Below are 20,021 nucleotides of genomic sequence, written 5' to 3'. Positions count from 1 at the left end.
CAGACTCTGTTTGCCTTCATTTTTTTCCTTTTTGTTCCTCCAGCTGACAATCCCAGTTGACCTATTGTCAGGTTTGCTGATTCTTTCTTCCACTTGCTCAGATCTTTCAGTCAGCCATTCTAATGAAGTTCTCATTTCAATTATTTTTGACTCCAGGTTTTCTATTTGGTTCTTTTTTTTTAATTTTTCTATATTTTTATTAACATACTATATGTGGTGACACATTGTTCTCATGCTTTTCTCTATTTCTTTATTCATAGTTTCCTTTAGTTCTTTGAATATATTTAAATAGCTAATTCAAAGCCTTTTTCTAGTAACTCCAATATCTGCGGTTTCCTCAAGGAAGGATTCTATAATTTCTTTTTTTCCCTTGTGTATAGCCTATACTTTCTCATGTCTTTGCATGTCTCTTAATTTTTGGTTGAAAACTGGATGTTATAAATAATATAACGTGGCAATTCTAGATATCAAACTGCTCCTCTCTAAAGTTTACTGTTGATGTTTGTTATTGTTTTTGCTATTGCTATCTGTTTCATGACTTTTATTAACTAATTCTGAGAAATCTTTATTTGTTGCTGTGAGTGGCAACTGAAGTCCTTGCATAGTAACCTTAATGGTCAGTTAATAATTAGAGAAGAGGTGCAAGAATACACAGAAGAACTGTAAAAAAAAGATCTTCACGACCCAGATGATCACCATGGTGTGATCACTTACCTAGAACCAGACACCCTGGAATGTGAAGTCAAGTGGGCCATAGGAGGCATCACTATGAACAAAGCTGGTGGAGGTGATGAAATTCCAGTTGAGCTATTTCAAATCCTGAAAGATGATGCTGTGGAAGTACTGCACTCAATATGCCAGCAAATTTGGAAAAGTCAGTAGTGGCCACAGGACTGGAAAAGGTCAGTTTTTCTTCTAATCCCAAAGAAAGGCAATGCCAAAGAATGCTCAAACTACTGCACAATTGCACTCATCTCACACGCTAGTAAAGTGATGCTCAAAATTTTCCAAGCCAGGCTTCAGCAATACGGGAGCCATAAACTTCCAGATGCTCAAGCTGGTTTTAGAAAAGGCAGAAGAACAGGAGATCAAATTGCCAACATCCTCCAGATCATCGAAAAAGCAAGAGAGTTCCAGAAAACATCTACTTTTGCTTTATTGACTATGCCAAAGCCTTTGACTGTGTGGATCACAATAAACTGTGGAAAATTCTGAAAGAGATGGAAATACCAGATCACCTGACCTGCCTCTTGGGAAACCTGTATGCAGGTCAGGAAGCACCAGTTAGAACTGGACATGGGACAATGGACTGGCTCCAAATAGGAAAAGGAGTACGTCAGGGCTGTATATTGCCACCCTGCTTATTTAACTTACATGCAGAGTATACATCATGAGAAATGCTGGGCTGGATGAAGCACAAGCTGGAATCAAGATTGCCAGGAAAAATATCAGTATCCTCAGATATGCAGATGACATCACCCTATGGCAGAAAGTGAAGAAGAGCCTCTTAATGAAAGTGAAAGAGGAGAGTGAAAAAGTTGGCTTAAAGCTCAACATTCAGAAAACTAACATCATGGCATCTGGTCCCATCACTTCATGGCAAATAGATGGGGAAACGGTGGAAATAGTGACAGACTTTATTTTTTTCGGCTCCAAAATCAGTGCAAATGGGGAGTCCAGCCATGAAATTAAAAGACACTTACTCCTTGGAAGGAAAGTTATGACCAACCTAGAGAGTATAATAAAAAGCAGGGACATTACTTTGCCAACAAAGGTTCATCTAGTCAAGGCTATGGTTTTTCCAGTATTTATGTATGGATGTGAGAGTTGGACCATAAAGAAAACTGAGTGTCGAAGAATTGATGCTTTTGAACTGTGGTGTTGGAGAAGACTCTTGAGAGTCCCTTGGACTGCAAGGAGACAAGTCCATCCTAAAGGAGATCAGTCCTGGGTGTTCATTGGAAGGACTGATGTTGAGGCTGAAGCTCCATACTGTGGCCACCTGATGCGAGGAACTGACTCATTTGAAAAGACTCTGATGCTGGGAAAGATTGAGGGCAGGAGGAGAAGGGGAGGACAGAGGATGAGATGGCATCACTGACTCAATGGACATGAGTTTGAGTAAACTCAGGGAGTTGGTGATGGACAGGGGGGCCTGGCGTGTTGCAGCCCATGGGGTCACAAAGAGTCAGGCACGACTGAGTGACTGAACTGAACTGAATAATCAGACATAGATTTCCTTAAACACTGCTGCTGCTGCTGCTGTTGCTAAGTTGCTTCAGTAGTGTCCGACTCTGTGCGACCCCATAGACGGCAGCCCACCAGGCTCCCCCGTACCTGGGATTCTCCAGGCAAGAATACTGGAGTGGGTTGCCATTTCCTTCTCCAATGCATGAAAGGAAAAGTGAAAGTGAAGTCGCTCAGTCATGTCTGACTCTTAGTGACCCCATGGACTGCAACCTACCAGGCTCCTCCATCCATGGGATTTTCCAGGCAAGAGAACTGGAGTGGGTTGCCATTGCCTTCTCCTCCTTAAACAATAAGAACCTGCAAGTCTCCCAGTCTTTGCCAAGGGGCTTTGTGTATGTGCTGGGTCATATCTTCAAGATTTAGCCAGACAGCTGACAGCTTTGCCTTAGTCTTCACTTCCTTCTTGTGCAGATCCTCAAGGAAAGCATAAATAAGACCTTAAGATCTTTACAAGTTTTTCCTGAGCACTTGAATAACCACAGACTCACAGCTCTCACATGCATGTGGTTTTATAGATTCCCAGGAAAATGCCAGAGCTACCCATAGCCCATATGATTTTATCTCATTTCCTAACTTTTCCTTTGAAGCTTTTTTTTTTACCCTGTTGTTTATCCCAACTGTTATTCACTACCTCCGGTAGTCACAAGGTTCAACAATTCCCTCTAAGTATTTCTGACAAATGTCTTTGGAAAAAAGAACTTTCAAACTGGGTGAAGGTCAAATAAAGACAGCCTTTCAAGTGGGGTCTTCTGGTTAACCACCATTCAAATCAAATAATGGCAATTCTCTGAGAGTAATATTCTGAAGGCTCTCCAAACCTACTGTTCCCTCTCCATCAACTTCCTGGATGCTGGTTTCTGCTGAGATTGTGGGCCTGTAATTTTCATGGCTACCACAGAGCTAGAGAGATTGAGGGCTAGCATACATTAAAATACCATAGGAAACTCCCTGGCGGTTCAGTGGTTAGGATATGGGCTTTCATTGTCATCGGCCCAGATTAAGTCCTTGGTTGGGGAAGTAAGATCCTACAAGCCATGCAGTCAAAAAAGTACCATAGAGCTTATTATTCTTACTAAGATTTAGACATCTTTTTTGAATAAATATTCCCTGCACTGCTTCAAGCTTTTGGTTGATTTCTAGAGTTCTGAAAAAAAATTGATTCTGACCATTTTTGTCTATTTCCTTTTTGCTTTTATAAAGGCAAGAAATTTCAGATGTCTTTACTCCGACATTTTCACTGACATCACCTCGATTTCCTAATTTTTCATATATTTACATATTTGGGCAATCTTTATTTATTACAAATCCCCCAAGCGTACCACCACCTCAACCCTGTGCAGATATCTCCTCATCCCACTAGGCTCTGACATTCCATGCTAGAATACCCTACTCACTCTGTTTGGGCTCCCACCGCACACAGCAAGTAAGGCTGCAACCTCCGACTCCCTGGGCCCGTGTGGAGTCACCCTACCTACCTTACTCCAGGTCATCGCAGCTTCCCATCCCACCTCCTACCCCTGCAGACTCCTACTTTGCGCTGCCTCACATAATGATCTTAGAACTAAATTGCTCAGGAATACAAGGTGAAAGGGAACCATTTTCTTTATGAGAAAAGAGAACAAGGAATTGGAGCAGCTGAGTGACTTGTGCAAAGACACAGAACAAGTGAGTGCAGGGCAAGGAACAGACTTGGGTCAACTGACTCCCGGTCATTCAGTTCCTTTTCCATTAAAATCGCTGAAATCAATGGCTGCTATTTGCACACTTTCAGATTATTCAGATTTCAGCATAACTGTCACTTCTTGACCACGCAATCTAAATAACCACCCAGTCACTTATGACCATGTCACCCTGTTTTAATTCTTATTTCCCTCACCACTGGCATTTTTCTTTATTTGTTGTCTCCAAGAAAAAGGACTGTATTTTTCTTGTTCACTACTATGTCCTTAATACTTAGCCTATTGACTGCTTCATAGTTGGTGCTTCACATATATTTGCTGTACAAATGAATAAACTATGGCATGGGGACTTCCCTGGGGGTCCAGTGGCCACGACTCCACACTCCCAAGGCAGGGAGCCTGGGTTCGACCCCTGCTCAGGGAACCAGATCCCACATGGCACAGCTAAGGGTTCTCAGGCCGTAACGAAGACCAGTGCAGCCAAACAAATGAAGTAAGTAATAAATATTAAACAAAAAACAGTCTGGCACAGACTAGCTTCTTTTATATTTGTCAGAAGAGAAGCTCAAAGAGGTTAAGTAATTTTCCTAAGGTTACGTGCAAATAAAAGCCTTATTAATTAAATTAGGTTTATGTAAGTGTCAGTAATAAAACCAAAATTTTAAACAGACAGATGGTGTCTTATATAAAGACACATTTTCAACCCTTCTATAGCTGGGAGTGGCCATGTGATTAAACTCTGGCCAATAAGATGTAAGTAGGTTTGGTCTGTGTAGCCTCTGGCAAGCGCCCTTAGTGGAAGGCAGTGTCTCTGCCCTCCCTTCCTCCTTCTTGTAGGCAGGAATACAGACCTGAGCAGTCATCTTGGAGCATGGCTTGGGATGGGGGTCTCTAAAGGTAGAGAAAGAAGATAGACATCCTTGACATTGTGGAGTCCCACACCAGTCCCAGATCACCCAGCAAGACGTCAGAGGATAGAAAAATAAATTTCTGTTATGGACTGAATTCTGTCCCCCACGCCAACGCATATGTTGAAGCCCTAATCCCCATTGTGAATGTACTTGGACATAGGGCCTTTAAAGAGATAATAAGTTTAAATGAGGTCATAGGTCCCTAATCCCACATGGATTTGTGTCCTTATATGGAAAAGACAGCAGAACCTCCCTCCTTGCATATGCACAGAGGAAAGGCCATATGAGGCAGGACACAGCAAGAAGACAGCCCTCTACCAGCCAGAAAGAGAGGCCTCACCAGAAACCACTTTTAACGACAACTTGATTTTAGCCTTTTCGCCTCCAGAATTCTGAGAAAATTAATTTCTTCTGTTTAAGCCACTCAATCAGTGGTATTCTATTATGGCAGTCCTAGCAGATTAATCCAGCTTCCATCTTGTTAACTCCTTATAAATTAACATTTTGCCAGCAAGTAAAAAGGACCAGGAGGATAATGGCTGTTCAATAGCCAAGAGAAACATAGTCTGCCATGGAGACATGTAGACCTATAGCTACTTGTTCATCAACAAATATTTACTAAGGGCCTCCTATGGGCCCAACTCTGTTCTAAGCATTTAGAATACACGAGTGAATCAAAGAGGCAAAGATATCTGTCCTCTGGGAAGGCTGCTAGTTGATCAAATTTTGTGGTTGTTGGAGTTGGGAAACAGGAGTTTAGTTGTGAACTTGCTGAGTTTGAGATGTCCATCAGACATCTAAACAGAATGAGGAACAGACAATCAACAATAAACACAATAAATACATAAATTATACAGTATGCTAAAAAAATGATAACTATGAGACTTCCCTAGTGGTCCAGCGGTTAAGACTCTGTGCTCCCAATGCAGAAGGCCCAGGTGCAACCGCTGGTCGAGGAACTAGATCTTACCTGCCCCAACAAGGATCGAAGATCCCAAGTGCTGCAGTAACTAAGACCCAGTGCAGTCAGATAAATAAACAAATTTTTTTAAAAATGATAAGTATGGAAGAAGGGTAACTAGAACAGGATAAATGGAATAAGGAGTCTGAGCTGGAAGAGAGAGTTTATTGTAATAAATAGGGTCGTTAAGGTAGACTTCACGGAGCAGATGACATTTCAACAATGACTTGAAAGACAAGTCAATATCTAGGTGCAGAGAATTCTGGGCAGAGGGAACAGTAAGAGCGAAAGCCCTCAGTCTGAACTGGGAAGTGTGCAAAGTGTGTTGGGAAGGAGTACATCGGAGAGATCAGAGGCAGCTCATACAGAGCCTCAGAATCCATTGTAAGGACTTTGCCTTTTATTTAGACTGAGCTGGGAGTCCCTGCGGGGTTTTGAGCAGAGGAGGGACATGAGACGACAATCCTTTTTAAAAGGTAACTGTGGCTGGTCTGTTGCGAATGCGCACAACATGAGTGGGGGCAGGAGGACCCGTCAGCAAGAACTGTTGCCGAGAATCCAGGTGAGAGAAGGTGCTGGCTCAAGCAAGGTGGCAGCAGGGGCAGTGGTGAGAGGTGGTTAGATTTACAACATAGTTTGAAGATGGAGTAAATCAGATTGCTGACCGATTGGCTGTAAGTGTGAAAGAAAGAGGAGCATCAAGGACAACTCTGAGGTTTTTTACCCATGCATCTTGAATGATGAATTTGCCATCAACTGGAAAAAAGGGGGGAGGCTGCAGGTAGATTGGGTGTTTCGGAGGTAGAAGGTGAACAGAAGTTCAGTTTGGGAAATCAACCAGACATCCAAAGAGAGATGTAGTAATTGGATATGCAGTTTAGAGTTCAGGAGTGAACTTCAGAGCTGGATTCATAAATTTGTGAGCTGTCTGCATCTAGGTGATATGAAAAACATGAGATGAGTGAGCCTCCCAAGGAAATAGGTATAGATGGGGAAGGGAAGAGAGCCAAGTCCTCTTGATAAGGAAGATCAGCAAAGAAGACTGAGAAATGGCTGGTGCGAGGAGAGAAAAAAGCAGGTACTGAGAGCTAAGTAAAGAAAAGAGAGAATATCCACCAAGTCAAACTCTGCTTGTGTTAGGTAAGTAAATGAAGGACTAAGGATTGTCCGTTGGGTTTAGAAATATGGAGTTGTTGGTGGAGTGGTGGGCATGAAAGCCTGACTGAAGCAGGTTTGAAAGAGAAAAGAAAGGATTTCTCTGGGAGGGTCCAGTGGCGAAGACTCTGTGCTTCCAATGAAGAGGGTCCGAGTTCAATCTCTGATCAGGGAACTAGATCCTACCTGCCACAACTAAAGAATTCACAGGCCACAGCTAAGAGTTTGCAAACTGCAACTTCAAGATCCCACATGCCACAGTGAAGATTGAAGATCCCGCAGGCCACAACTAAGACCCGGCCCAGCCAATTAAATGTTTGTAAATATATGAAATTATTTTTTAAAAAGAGAGCGCTGGTAGAATGCAGAAACCCCTTCAAAGTGAAGAGGTTTTAGGAGGAGGAGTGGAGGAAGGGTCTGTAAGCAGCCATCAGGACCAGGAGTCCAGCGGCCCACCTCCACGCCCAGCAGCATCAGGGCAGCGGGAGGGAGCACAGCCAGAGCTCCAGAGGGTGAGGGTCAGCAGTGTCCTGAGGAGGAGCCAAGGTCCTGGCCGAGAGAAGGAGTCAGGATACGGGGGTTTTTGCTGATCACCAACTGTGAATTCCAGAGGGCACAGCAGGAGGTGAGGAGGGGCGGAGAAGGGATAGATAAGGACGGGTTATTGAGCCCAAGATAAGGGGTGACCTAGGAGTCTGGAGTCCCAGGGATTGTTGACAAACACCAGGATAAAGGCCCTCACGCAGTGAGTCCTGGGGCTCAAGACAGATGGCTGAGGCCAGATGGAAATGGAGAGGGGGGACAAGGGGGTGTTTGGGGCTCCCTCTTTACATGGGAGGCCAGTGTTCCCTCTCACGCCGTGCTGCTGAAGGAGGAATCTGACTCAGAGTGGGGTAGTCGGGAACCAGATTTCATCGCTTGCATCCTGGCTGCCCCTTCACCTCTCTGTGACCTAGTTTTCTCAGCCCTAATGTAGAAATATGTATCTCTAGGTGTATCGTGAAGAGTAAATGACTATTCTGTGCAAGCCTTCAGCAAATGGTAAACTCTCACGAGAGGGACACAGTCCAGCTCATCTTTAGCCAGACCTCCTCGGGGCTTCTCAGTCATGTGAGCCGAGGAATGGCCTTTCTTTGTGGGCTATGCTAGCTTGAGTTGACTTCTTTGATTCTTACGACCGAAAGATTTCTGGCACAGACCCTATTTTTGTAATAGGGAAGAACAAATCTGACTCCATAATGGATCTGTTTCTTTTGCTTTACAAGTTCATCACTAAAGGGATGTTGCCTAAAAGCTTAAATTATACATCATGGCCCATCTTTGGGAGCCCTGCCTCCCGTGTAATGACTGTTAAGCTAAAATACATTTGCTCAGCTCACAGGAAACATCCTGCCCAGGCCCACTTGTGAATGACTGCAGAAAGGAAGAACTGAACACACCCCCTCCAGAGTCGGACTTGAACCAGCGGATGTTTGACCTTACTCCCACACCCTTTTTTTAATTTGCTACAATGCTCAGCATGCAGGATTTTCCTTTCCCAACCAGGCATGAAACCCATGCCCCCTACAGTGGAAGCTCAGAATCCCTTTTGATATAAAAGAAGCCTGAATTAGAATTCAGGGGAGATGGTTCTTTGGACACTGGCCCACCATCCTGTCGGTCTGCTGGCTTTCTGAATAAAGTCTCTATTTCTTGTCCCTACAATTTGTCTCTCAACTTATTGGCCTGTCACGCAGTGAGCAGTACAAGCTTGGACTCAGCAACATTTTGATCTTCATTAAGCAGATGAGGAAACTAAGAGTCAGAGAGGTTAAGCTGGCTGCTCGAAGACACACAAAGATTTGAACACAAGTCCATCTGACCTGCCAGTCTGCTCAAAAACAGCCAAACTACCCCCAACTCAAAGCCAAGTGCCCAGGATCTTTTATTATTTCTAATCAAGTGTCTTCCTCCCAGGGGGACTCTGCAAAGGCCAAGACAGGATATTTTGAGAGTAAAGGGGGACCGGTTTGGCAACTTCCCCACCTTGGGCGGATCACCCCGGAGAGGAGTTTAGAGAGTCACAGGCCACGCTTGAGAGGATTAACTTTCACATGGTCCAGTGGTCCAGATCCCAGGTCCACGCTTTCTGGAATGTGGTGAGCAGAGGACAAGTGGAGAGGTGTTCTGATGGGCACACGTCGTATCCAGGACAGTACAAGCTGAAAGAGGCAGGAGCCCAGGGCTTTAATCTCAAGAAAGGGATGCTAGGTTACACTTTCCCCGCTACCCACGCCTCCTGCCCTATACAGGCAGACCTTGTTTTACTGTACTTCACTTTATTGTGCTTCGATGATAATTTGTCCCTTAAAAACTTGAAGGTTCTTGGCAAACCTCTATTGAGCAAATCTACGGGCACTATTTTTCCAACAATATTATTTTTTAATTTAGTTATGTACATCTTTTTCTTTAGTCACGTACAGTTGTGAGAGCTGAACTGTAAAGAAGGCGGGGTGCTGAAGAATTGATGCTTTCGAACTGTGGTGCTGGAGAAGACTCCTGAGAGTCCCTTGGACAGCAAGGAGATCAAACCAATCAATCTTAAGGAAAATCAACCCTGAATACTTCTTGGAAGGACCGATGCTGAAGCTGAAACTCCAGTATTTTGGTCATCTGATGTGAATAGCTGACTCATAGGAAAAGTTCTTGATGCTGGGAAAGATTGAGGGCAGGAGGAGAAGAGGGCATCAGAGGATCAGGTGGCTGGATGGCATCACTGATGCAATGGACATGAACTTGGGTAAACTCCAGGAGATGGTGAGGTACAGGGAGGCCTAGCATGCTGCAGTCTATGGGGTCACAAAGAGTCGGACACACTGGGTGACTGAACAACAACATTCATTACACGCTCAACAGACTACAGTAAGGTATAAACGTAACTTCCATATATGCACAGTGAAACAATAAAATTCTTATTGCCATATTTGTTTTATTGCAGTTGTCATTTTGGAAGTGTTTTGGAAAATATTTTAGAATCATTTATAAGAAACGCATAGAAGTGAAATATAAATACAAAAAGAAACATCAGACTTGAGGACTAGGGAAACCCTTAACTAGACAGCAGGACCACGTGCCAAATGTTCTATTCCAGAGTTGCTGTGGTTAAGCTGCCTGGTGGCCAAAGCAAAATGGGAAACTATAGTTACGAAGTTCAGAATACTTGAGTCATGTGGACAGACACAGACCGGCTCAGAGGAAGCAAAACTTTTCCCAGCGCTTAGCTCAAAAAGAAAATTTTCACGCCTGTGTACAAATGACCCTGAATGGCATCATACACAGTGTCCCTGGCCACGTCCTTGAATGCGCAGGCTGTAATGGGTTTCCTAAGCCTACTTCCTGGAGTATCTTTTGAAGAAGACAGCGAAGCAGTTCCAAATACAATCCAATGGGAGCCTTTAGAAAGCAGAGTCAAGTACAACTTTCTAATGCCTTTGCTTGATCCAATAGCATTTCCTAAACTGTGTTCCTCAGAACCCCAGAGTGGTGCACAGTAATAAGTGTTCTATTAGAGCTCCACAGGAAACAAATTGGAGATAACATCAGGATTAAACAAAATCAAGCATGGTTTTTGACTGCAGAATTTCTAGGAGTATTTAATACTCAAGTGTCCATGTGAATCTCCAGTTTTAGGTGAAGGATGGATTATTTTCCATATTCATGGACCCCTCCTCTCCACTTATCCCCAGATTTTTTCAGAAGTGCCTTTTAGATGCTCATAGAGGGATTTCCCTGGTGGTCAAGTGCTTAAGAACCCGCCTTCCAATGCAGGGGACACAGGTTCGATCCCTAGTCAGGGAACTAAGATCCCACATGCCGCAGGGCAACGAAGCCTGTGTGCCGCAACTAGAGAAGCCCACACACCGAAATGAAGACCCAGAGGGTGAGGGTGAGGACTTACCACAACCTGTGAGACGCTCCGTCTTCACCAAGGGGGCCAGGTGCGCTTCCCCGGAGCCTGGGCCAGGGGCAAACGTGGGGTTCCCTGTGATTAGCTGCGTGGAATTGAGGGAGCAGTTAAGGGAATACAGACTCAAAGACATATCAGCTGTGTCCCAGGAGGCAGTCAGAAGCGGGTCGAGGGAGAATTCCAAGTTGAAGGGTTAATCCGAGCTAGCCAGAGAGATGGGGGAGGGTGGGACTGGAAAGGAAGTCCAGAGGTGGCAGTGAGAAACGGGCCTAGACACTAGAGTCATTCCAAAGTCAAAGCATGTTCCAGCCTCCCGCAGTTGGTACCTGAAGCCCTCCCTGTCTCTCTTGCATGATCCCTCCCTCTCCACCCTTACCTTCATTATCCTGTTAGCGTCATTAGGATAGTTCCAAATCCTGTTCCTTTAGATCCCCGCCGACCCATCCACCCTCAGACACACAGACACTTTGAGAAGGACAGAGGCACAGCCAGCCATGCTCCGAGGAGCACAGAGGCAGGAATTCTGGACTAAGAGGGCGAGTGAAGATACCAGCCAGCCTGGGTGAGGAGGGAAGCGGGGCTGACGGGGCGTTTGCTGGAACACAGCTCTCTGGGACCACCAGGGTGTGCCGTGAGAGCGGCTTGTCCAAGATCAGAGGTCAGGCAAGGGTCAGGCCGTTTGTCCCTGACATCAGTGACTCATGATGTCACTGCCCTCTCATGCCTCTGCCAGTGAATCTGATACAAGATCTAAAGCGCACATCAGAAATGTCTTTGTAGGGCATGGGTCTGTGGTTACCTGCCTGGTGGGATTTCCAAGATGGTCCGTCAAGAGACCTGGCTCTGGTTTCCCCACTCACAGCAGACTCTGAAACTGTAACCTCACTGAGGCTGTCCTGCTCAAACTCCTTACACCCTCCAGGGCTGTGTGAAGCACAGGATGAAAGAAATTGCATTACAAAAGGCGGAAAAAAAGTTTTACTGAGAATTAATGAGTTCACATTTGCACAGAAATTTAAAAGTTATATTTTATTTGAAGATTTGGAAGGATTCAATTTTCTTTTTTAAAAATTTTTATTGGAGTACATTTACTTAACAATGCTGTGTTAGTTTCTGCTATAACAGCGAAGTGAATCAGCCATCAGTTCAATCATTCAGTAGTGTCTGACTCTTTGGGACCCCAAGGATTGCTGCATGCCAGGCCTCCCCTGTCCATTACCAACTCCCAGAGTTTGCCCAGACTCATGTCCATCAAGTTGGTAACGCCAACCATCTCATCTTCTGTCATCCCCTTCTCCTCCTGCCTTCAATCTTTCCTAGCATCAGGGTCTTTTCTAATGAGTCAGTTCTTCGCATCAGGTGGCCAAAGTATTGGGGCTTCAGCTTCAGCATCAGTCCTTCCAGTGAATATCCAGGACTGATTTCCTTTAGGATGGACTGGTTGGGTCTCTTTGCAGTCCAAAGGACTCTCAAGAGTCTTCTCCAACACCACAGTTCAAAAGCATCAATTCTTCAGCACTCAGCTTTCTTTATGGTCCCACTCTCACATCCATACATGACTACTAGAAAAACCATAGCCTTGACTAAATGGACCTTTGTCGGCAAAGTAGTCTCTGCTTTGTAATATGCTGACTAGGTTTGTCATAGCTTTTCTTCCCAGAACCAAGCATCTTTTAATTTCATGACTGCAGTCACCATCTGCAGTGATTGTGGAGCCCAAGAAAATAGTCTGTCACTGTTTTGATTGTTTTCCCATCTATTTGCCGTGAAGTGATGGGACCAGATGCCATGATCTTTGTTTTTGAATGTTGAGTTTTAAGCCAGCTTTTTCAATCTCCTCTTTCAGTTTCACCAAGTGGCGCTTTAGTTCCTCTTCTTTTTCTGCCATTATAGTGGTGTCATCTGAAAATCTAAGGTTATTGATATTTCTCCTGGCAATCTTGATTCCAGCTTGTGCTTCATCCAGCCCAGCATTTCGTATAATGTACTTTGCATATAAGTTAAATAAGCAGGGTGACAATATACAGCCTCAATGTACTCCTTTCCCCATTTGGAACCAGTCCATTGCTCCACATCCAGTTCTAACTGTTGCTTCTTGGACAGCATACAGATTTCTCAGGAGGCTAAGGTGGTCTGGTATTACCACCTCTTAGAGAATTTTCCACAGTTTGTTGATATCCCCACAGTCAAAGGCTTTAGTGTAGTCAATGAAGCAAAAGTAAATGTTTTTCTGGAATTCTCTCACTTTTTCTGTGATCCAACAGATGTTTGCAATTTGATTTCTTGTTCCTTTGCTTTTTCTAAACTGAGCTTGAATATCTGGAAGCTCACGGTTCAGGTACTGTTGAAGCCTGACTTGGAGAATTTTGAGCATTAGTTTGCTAGCGTGTGAGATGAGTGCAATTGTGCGGTAGTTTGAGCATTCTTTGGCATTGCCTTTCTTAGGGATTGGAATAAAAACCAACCTTTTCCAGTCCTGTGGCCACTGCTGAGTTTTCCAAATTTGCTGGCATCTTGAGTGCATCACTTTCATAGCATCATCTTTCAGGATTTGAAATAGTTCATCTGGAATTCCATCACCTCCACTAGCTTTGTTTGTAATGATGCTTCCTAAAGCCCACTTGACTTTGCACTCCAGGATGTCTGGTTCTAGGTGAGTGATCACACCATCGTGGTTGTCTGGGTCATGAAGATCTTTTTTGTATAGTTCTTCTGTGTATTCTTGCCACCTCTTCTTAATATCTTCTGCTTCTGTTAAGTCCATACCATTTCTGCCCTTTATTGTGTCCATCTTTGCATGAAATGTTCCCTTGATGTCTCTAATTTCCTTGAAGAGATCTCTAGTCTTCCCATTCTATCGTTTTCCTCTATTTCTTTGCACTGATTACCTAGGAAGGCTTTCTTATCTCTCCTTGCTATTCTTTGGAACTCAGCATTCAGATGGATAAATCTTTCCTTTTCTCTTTGGCCTTTCACTACCCTTTTTTCTCAGCTATTTGTAAGGCTTCCTCAGACAGCCATTTTCCCTTTCTGCATTTCTTTTTCTTGGGGATGGAATCAGCCAATTATATATGTACATCCCCTTTTTTGGATTTCCTTCCCATTTAAGTCAGCACAGAGCACTGAGTGCAGTTCCTCGTACATCCAGTATGGTCTCACCAGTTGCCTGTTTTACATAATTGTTGTTGTTTCGTCACTAAGTTGTATCCTACTCTTTGCAACTCCATGGACTATATTCCGCCAGGCCCCTCTGTCCGTGGAATTTCCCAGGCAAGAATACTGGAGTGAGTTGCCATTTCCTTCTCCAGAGGATCTTCCCAGCCCAGGGATCAAACCCACGTCTCCTGCATTAACAGGCTGATTCCTTATTGCTGAGCCACCAGGGAAGCCCGTTTTGCACATAGTAGGGTGTATATGTCAATCCCAGTCTCCCACTTGGTATCCCGTCTTCAGGCTATGCCCCAAATCCTGCCCTCTGTCACTTCTCTTTAAGAAACACTGGCTAAACAGATCATCAGAATATCTTATCTCTGTGTCCCCTTGTAAGATAAGTAACACTGACGTCAGAGACATAGCGAGGTGTATAAATTACCGTCTGCCCTGAGCAGGGTTTGATGGAGGTGGGGCCTTGAGTAATCTCCCACGACTTCCTAGTGTTACTGTCTCCATTTTTTCAAAGTGAGAAACTGAGGGTCAGAGAAGTTGAGAAGACTTGTCAGAAGCCGTGCAGTTAGTAACGTGACAGGAGCCGGATGCCTAACTATAAAACCGGTGTAAATGGTTAAGCCAAGGCACCTTCATGAACTTTCACTTTCTACTTTATATATTTCTATAATACTTGAGCTATTATACTCAATATATGTTTTCTTCACAGTAGCTGCCCGACAACATCAAACGTTATTCTTTAAACACTAACCCCAAATAACTTCCCTAGCTACCTTCCTGAATACTTGGCTTCCCAGTATTCTTGCTTGGAGAACTCCATGGACAGAGGAGCTTGGCAGGCTATAATCCATGGGCTCCCAAATAGTCTGACATAAGTGAGTGGCTATTACTACTCACTCAGAGCTGGCTAGGGGCTTCCCAGGTGGCGCTAGTGGTAAAGAATCTCTCTGCCTGCCAGTGCAAGAGATGTAAGAGAAGTAGGTTCAAGCCCAGGGTCAGGAAGATCCCCTGGAGGAGGGCATGGCAAGCCACTCCAGTATTTTTGCCTGGAGAGCCCATGGACAGGGGAACCTGATGGGCTACAGTCCACAGGGCCACACAGAGTTGGACGTGACTGAAGTGACTTAGCACATACACAGGGCTGGCTGGCAGAGAGGGGGGCGTCACCAGCCAAGCTGACTGAACTGTGTTGTCCACCTGATTTTCTATTTCTTATTATAAATGAATGCAGCTCAACATATTTCTTTCTTCTCCTATCTCAACCCTCCCTAGGGTCTAGCAAACAGAAAGGAGATTTATATAATGCAGGTCAAAGCAGAGAAGAGACACAAAGTCTTTTTTGGCACAATAACCCACAGGCTTTAGTTCTCTCTTAGCCATGTACACTTTGATTGTCCATGTCAGATAGCAATTAAAGGCTTCTTTTTTTCATCTATTGCTATGTTACTCAAATGACTTTCCCTTACAAGAGACAAAAAAATCCAACTCAAGTTGACTTAAGAATAAAAATCCAGGTGGATTTTATCAGCTATTATAACTAAAAAATAAAATAAAATCTGAAGATTTCTGGCTTCAGATATGGCTAGATCCAGGCATTCAATGTCATCAGACCTTTTTCTGATTCTTTTCTTATCTTTCTTTTGTGCCACACAGTGTGGTCCTGGTAGCTAAGGGTTCTATCCTCTAGTTTGGAAAGAGAAACTTGTCAGTCATTCCAACAGAAGTCCCAGAATTGAATCTCGTTGCTTTGGCTTAGCTCACACGCTGAAGTCTGAACCACTTCTTTTAACCAGTGGGGTGAATATGCTGATTGGCCTGCCCTGAATTACATCACCTCCCAGCTCCGGCAGAGCTGCAAATCACACAGCATGAATATGGAGAGCAGCAGTTACCCAAAAGAAAGCCAGGCCGCTGTAGAAGCAGAAATGGATGCTGGGCCTGGGGAGGAAACATGCTAGATCTGAGCCACCCTTCAGCTTGATCTGGGGGAGAGCAGAGTACAAAGAAATAACTGTCACTTTGAAGGTGGAGGAAGGGAAATGTGATGACAGGGGGTACAGTGGAGAAGTGGATTTCAGACACAGAGGGCCCGGGGGGCCTGAGGCAGGAGAGCAGAGCCTGCCCCTTGGAATAAGGACAGCACTGATTCAGAGGAGCTGGGCCCTGTGGACCTCAGCGGCGACAGGAGCAGCGAAGGAGGGCCAGGCTCGTGCTTCTGGATTCAACGTGGCCTCGGAGAGAGTACTTTGAGGATGTGGATTGTGTCACCCCACTCTCTGATATTCAGGGCAAGGCAACAGAATCACATTTTTTTTTTTCTTAGACTTTAGCTTTTTTGTTATAGTTGGTTTACAATGCCTTATTAGTTCCCGTTGTATAGCAAAGTGATACGGTTATACATATATATAATTTTTCATATTCTTTCCCATTATGGGAATCATGGCAAGGGGTGGGGGAGAAGTTGAGAGTTTTTGTTGTTTGCTTTTGAACTGTGGTGCTGGAGAAGACTTTTGAGAGTCCCTTGGACAACAAGGAGATCAAACCAGTCAATCCTAAAAGCCATCAACCCTGAATAGTCATTAGAAAGTCTGATGCTGAAGCTGAAGCTCCAATACTTTGGCCACCTGATGCGAAGAGATGACTCATTGGAAAAGACCCTGATGCTGGGAAAGGTTGAAGGCAAAAGGAGAAGAGGGAGGCAGAGAATGAGATGGTTAGATAATACCACCGACTCAACGGACATGAGTTTGAGCAAACTCTGGGAGACGGTGCAGGACAAGCGAGCCTGGCGTGCTGCAGTCCACGGGGTCACAGAGTCAGACACGGCTTAGTGAATGAACAACAAAAAAACAACTTGGTTGTTTTTACCGCACCGAGTGGCATGTGGGATCTTCATTCCCCAACCAGGGATCAAACCAGCGCCCCCTGCGTTGGGAGGATGGAGTTTTAACCACTGGACCACCAGGGAAGTCCCAGGAATCACGATTTCTTAACCGCCACGCAGTGTGTATCTGTCAGTCCCACGTGAGTCCTGTTAACTGGAGTCAGCTGCCCAAAGGCCAGTTGCCTCCACACCAACAGACGAGCCCGAGTTCCTGGACCCAAGAAGCTGGGACCCCGGCCTTGGGCACTGGTAGATCCCCGGGGTCCTGGCCCCACGGAAGGCCCCTTGGCGGGCGGCCAGCAGGCCAGCCCTGACCACACCCCGCCTTTGCTTCCAGGCCTCAGCAGCGCCGTCCTTCCAGGGCCGTGCCAAGATGCAGGGCGACCAGAGGTGAGGACTCTGTCACGAGGCTCGGCGCCAAAGAGGCCCAAATAAACAGCAGCTGTTCGTGTGGCTCCTGGGTCTGCAGTGTGTCTGCACACAACAAACACCCCTATTGTTCCGTCCGTGACGTGCGTGGCTCGGGAATCAGGAACAGTTAACACAACCACCGTGACCCTGGGGGAACGGATGGCCGTGACAGGTGGTAAACACCGCTGAGCTGTTGGGGTTTCACTGGGCTTGGCTGGGCTTTCTCCCCCTGACACTCAGAATACTTTTCCCACCACTTCTCTCTTCTTCACAAGGTGGCCTGCTTGCAAATGGGCTCAAAGTGCAAGCTTTTTCCCACTGATCCTGACATCCAAAACCTTTCATGGAGATCCACCCATGGCAACGTTTCTCCAAGCGGGGTCCCCCCTGCCCACCTGGGTTAGAATCATGATGACGTTTATAAATGGGGCGAATTCTGAGATTCCCACCGGACCTTGCTGAATCTCAGTCTCTGGGTCTGGGGACCTGGAAACTTGTATTTTGAAAGGTTCCTTGGGAGGACCTCCCTGGTGGTCCAGCGGCTAAGCATCTGCCTTCCACTGCAGCGGACTCAGGTTCAATACCCAGTCGGGAAACTAAGATCCTACATGTTGTGGGGCAACTAAACCCAAGCACTGCAACTGGAGAGAAAACCCACACACCACAACTGAGCCCTGCCTGCTGCTGTTCATTCAAGAAGTTGTGTGTCTGACTCTTTTGTGACCCCACAGACTGTGGCCCACCAGACTCCCGTCCATGGGATTTCCAGGCAAGAATACTGGAGTGGGCTGCCATTTCCTTCTCCAGGGGATCTTCCTGACCCAGGGATCGAACCCATGTCTCCTGCATGGCAGGGGGATTCTTTACTGCTGAGCCACCAGGCAAGTCCAAGACCTGACATAGCCCTAAGTAAAAAAAAATTTTTTTTAAGAGATTCCTGGGATGGGGTGGTGATGGTGGTGATTCTAATATATCCTGAAGCTCACAAGCCGTAGTCCCGGCGGGCACTCGTGACGCACCAGCCCCAACAGGAAAATCCTGATTCCCGCACTGGCCCTCCCTGCCCCGGTGGCCTTTCTATCAGGCAATTCAAAGTCTCCAGCCGGAGAGTTACTGATTAACCCTAGGTTTCAAGGAAAGAAATAATAATAACTGAAGAGACAACGTGAGCCAAGAAACAAGCTGAGCAGCCCTGGGAGAGTGGTGGCAGACAGCTGAAGACGAGAAGCAGGCGGAGGAGGCTCCAGCCACCCAGCCTGCGGCCAGACGCCCTTCGGGTCCTAACAACACCCACTGATTGCTGCCTGTCGATGCCCAGGCCGTGAGCTGCCCCGTCCTGGGGGCTCCGGTGCCGAGAATGGCCTGCCCCGAGATACCGCAGCAGCCCCAGCCAGTCTGCCAAGAAGCCACCCGCTCCGACCCCGCGGGCCGCGCTGGAGGTCCTGGGAGCCCCCCGGAGGGCGACCTGGAGTGCCTGGTGTGCCGGGAGCCCTACAGCGGGGCCCGGCCGCCCAAGCTGCTGGGCTGCCAGCACGCCTTCTGCGCCGTCTGCCTGAAGCTGCTGCTCTGCGTGCAGGACGACGCCTGGTCTGTCCCCTGCCCGCTGTGCCGTCAAGTCACGGCCGTCCCCGGGGGCCTCGTCTGCACCCTGCGCGACCAGGAGAGCGTGCTGGCGCGGCTGGCCCGGCCGGGCCTGGAGGTGCCGCTCCGTCCGCAGGGCCTGGCGAGCCCTGCCACCCTGACGGCAGGGCAGCCCAGCGCGGCCGGAGAGGAGGAGCAGGACGCGGTGAGCGCCAACCGCGCGGCGGCTCGGCGCCTGGCCGCGCACCTGCTCCTCCTGGTCCTGCTCATCGTCCTCATCCTGCCCTTCATCTACCCCGGCGTCATCCGGTGGGTGCTCAGCTTCCTCGTCGTCCTGGCGCTGCTGCTGGCTCTGCTTTTCTGCTCTCACCCCGGCCACCGCGGCGGCTGCGGGCCCTCCCCCAGGACTCTCTTCTGCAGGGAGCAGAAACCCAGCGAGATCGCCTCCATCGCCTGTGCGAGCTCCGCCCGGGCGGAGTCGGGGGTCCCTTCCGCCTCTGCGGCCCGCTTACCACCACAGTGAGCAGAGGAAGCGGTTTTCAGCCGACCGGCTCCCTTGGGAGAGTAAATGCCGGCTGGACTTTCCAGCCAACGCCAGAACGGCTGTCTTGGGTCAAGAACAGTGCTTTTGGACAATAGACTAACGCCTGCCACGGGTATAGCATTGCTATTAATAAACTCTTTGGGGATGGGGAAGGAACTACTTGACCGCGACAAAGGAAGGGGGTCTCCAGTTCCTTTTAGTCCAATGCCCCTGACTTTTCTTTCTATATCTGGATGAAAAGTATTGAAATATTAATGGTATTGTAGAACAAATAGAACTGGAACTCCTTTTTTTTTTCAATTTCTTTTTTTCCCTCCTTTCTTTTGGTTTGAGTTTGTGTTTGGTTAGCTAGCTTCTGTTTCTGGCTGTGACATAGTTTCCCTCCTGGGAAGTCAGCGCCTACGGAAGTCCTCCTGTGCTCTCCCTGATGCTGCCTGTCTGATGCCCATCTCACCTCTCCAAAGGTCCTGGTGGCTCAGGTCTCCCACTGACCTGCTCCCAGGGATAGAGAGGGAGAAATCATGCATAGGAGTG

General features: G+C 46.7%; 1 protein-coding gene across 1 annotated transcript; it reads left to right on the top strand.

The window, feature by feature from the left end:
* Window positions 1-18,487: 18,487 nt before the first annotated feature.
* On the top strand, window positions 18,488-19,715 carry RNF186 (ring finger protein 186). The gene has a single exon (XM_065927490.1). The coding sequence runs from the start codon at window positions 18,720-18,722 to the stop codon at window positions 19,464-19,466; it is 747 nt and encodes a 248-aa protein (XP_065783562.1). The 5' UTR covers window positions 18,488-18,719; the 3' UTR covers window positions 19,467-19,715.
* Window positions 19,716-20,021: the final 306 nt, after the last annotated feature.

The sequence above is a fragment of the Muntiacus reevesi genome, chromosome 3 (assembly GCF_963930625.1).
Source record: "Muntiacus reevesi chromosome 3, mMunRee1.1, whole genome shotgun sequence".
In the NCBI taxonomy this organism is placed as follows: Eukaryota; Metazoa; Chordata; class Mammalia; order Artiodactyla; family Cervidae; genus Muntiacus; species Muntiacus reevesi.
The sequence above is the reverse complement of the archived record's forward strand: the minus strand, read 5'-3'. Positions and strand labels throughout refer to the sequence as shown.

Coding starts and splice junctions, on each gene's coding strand:
- RNF186 (XM_065927490.1), top strand. CDS start 18,720: ATGGCCTGCCCCGAGATACCGCAGCAGCCCCAGCCAGTCTGCCAAGAA.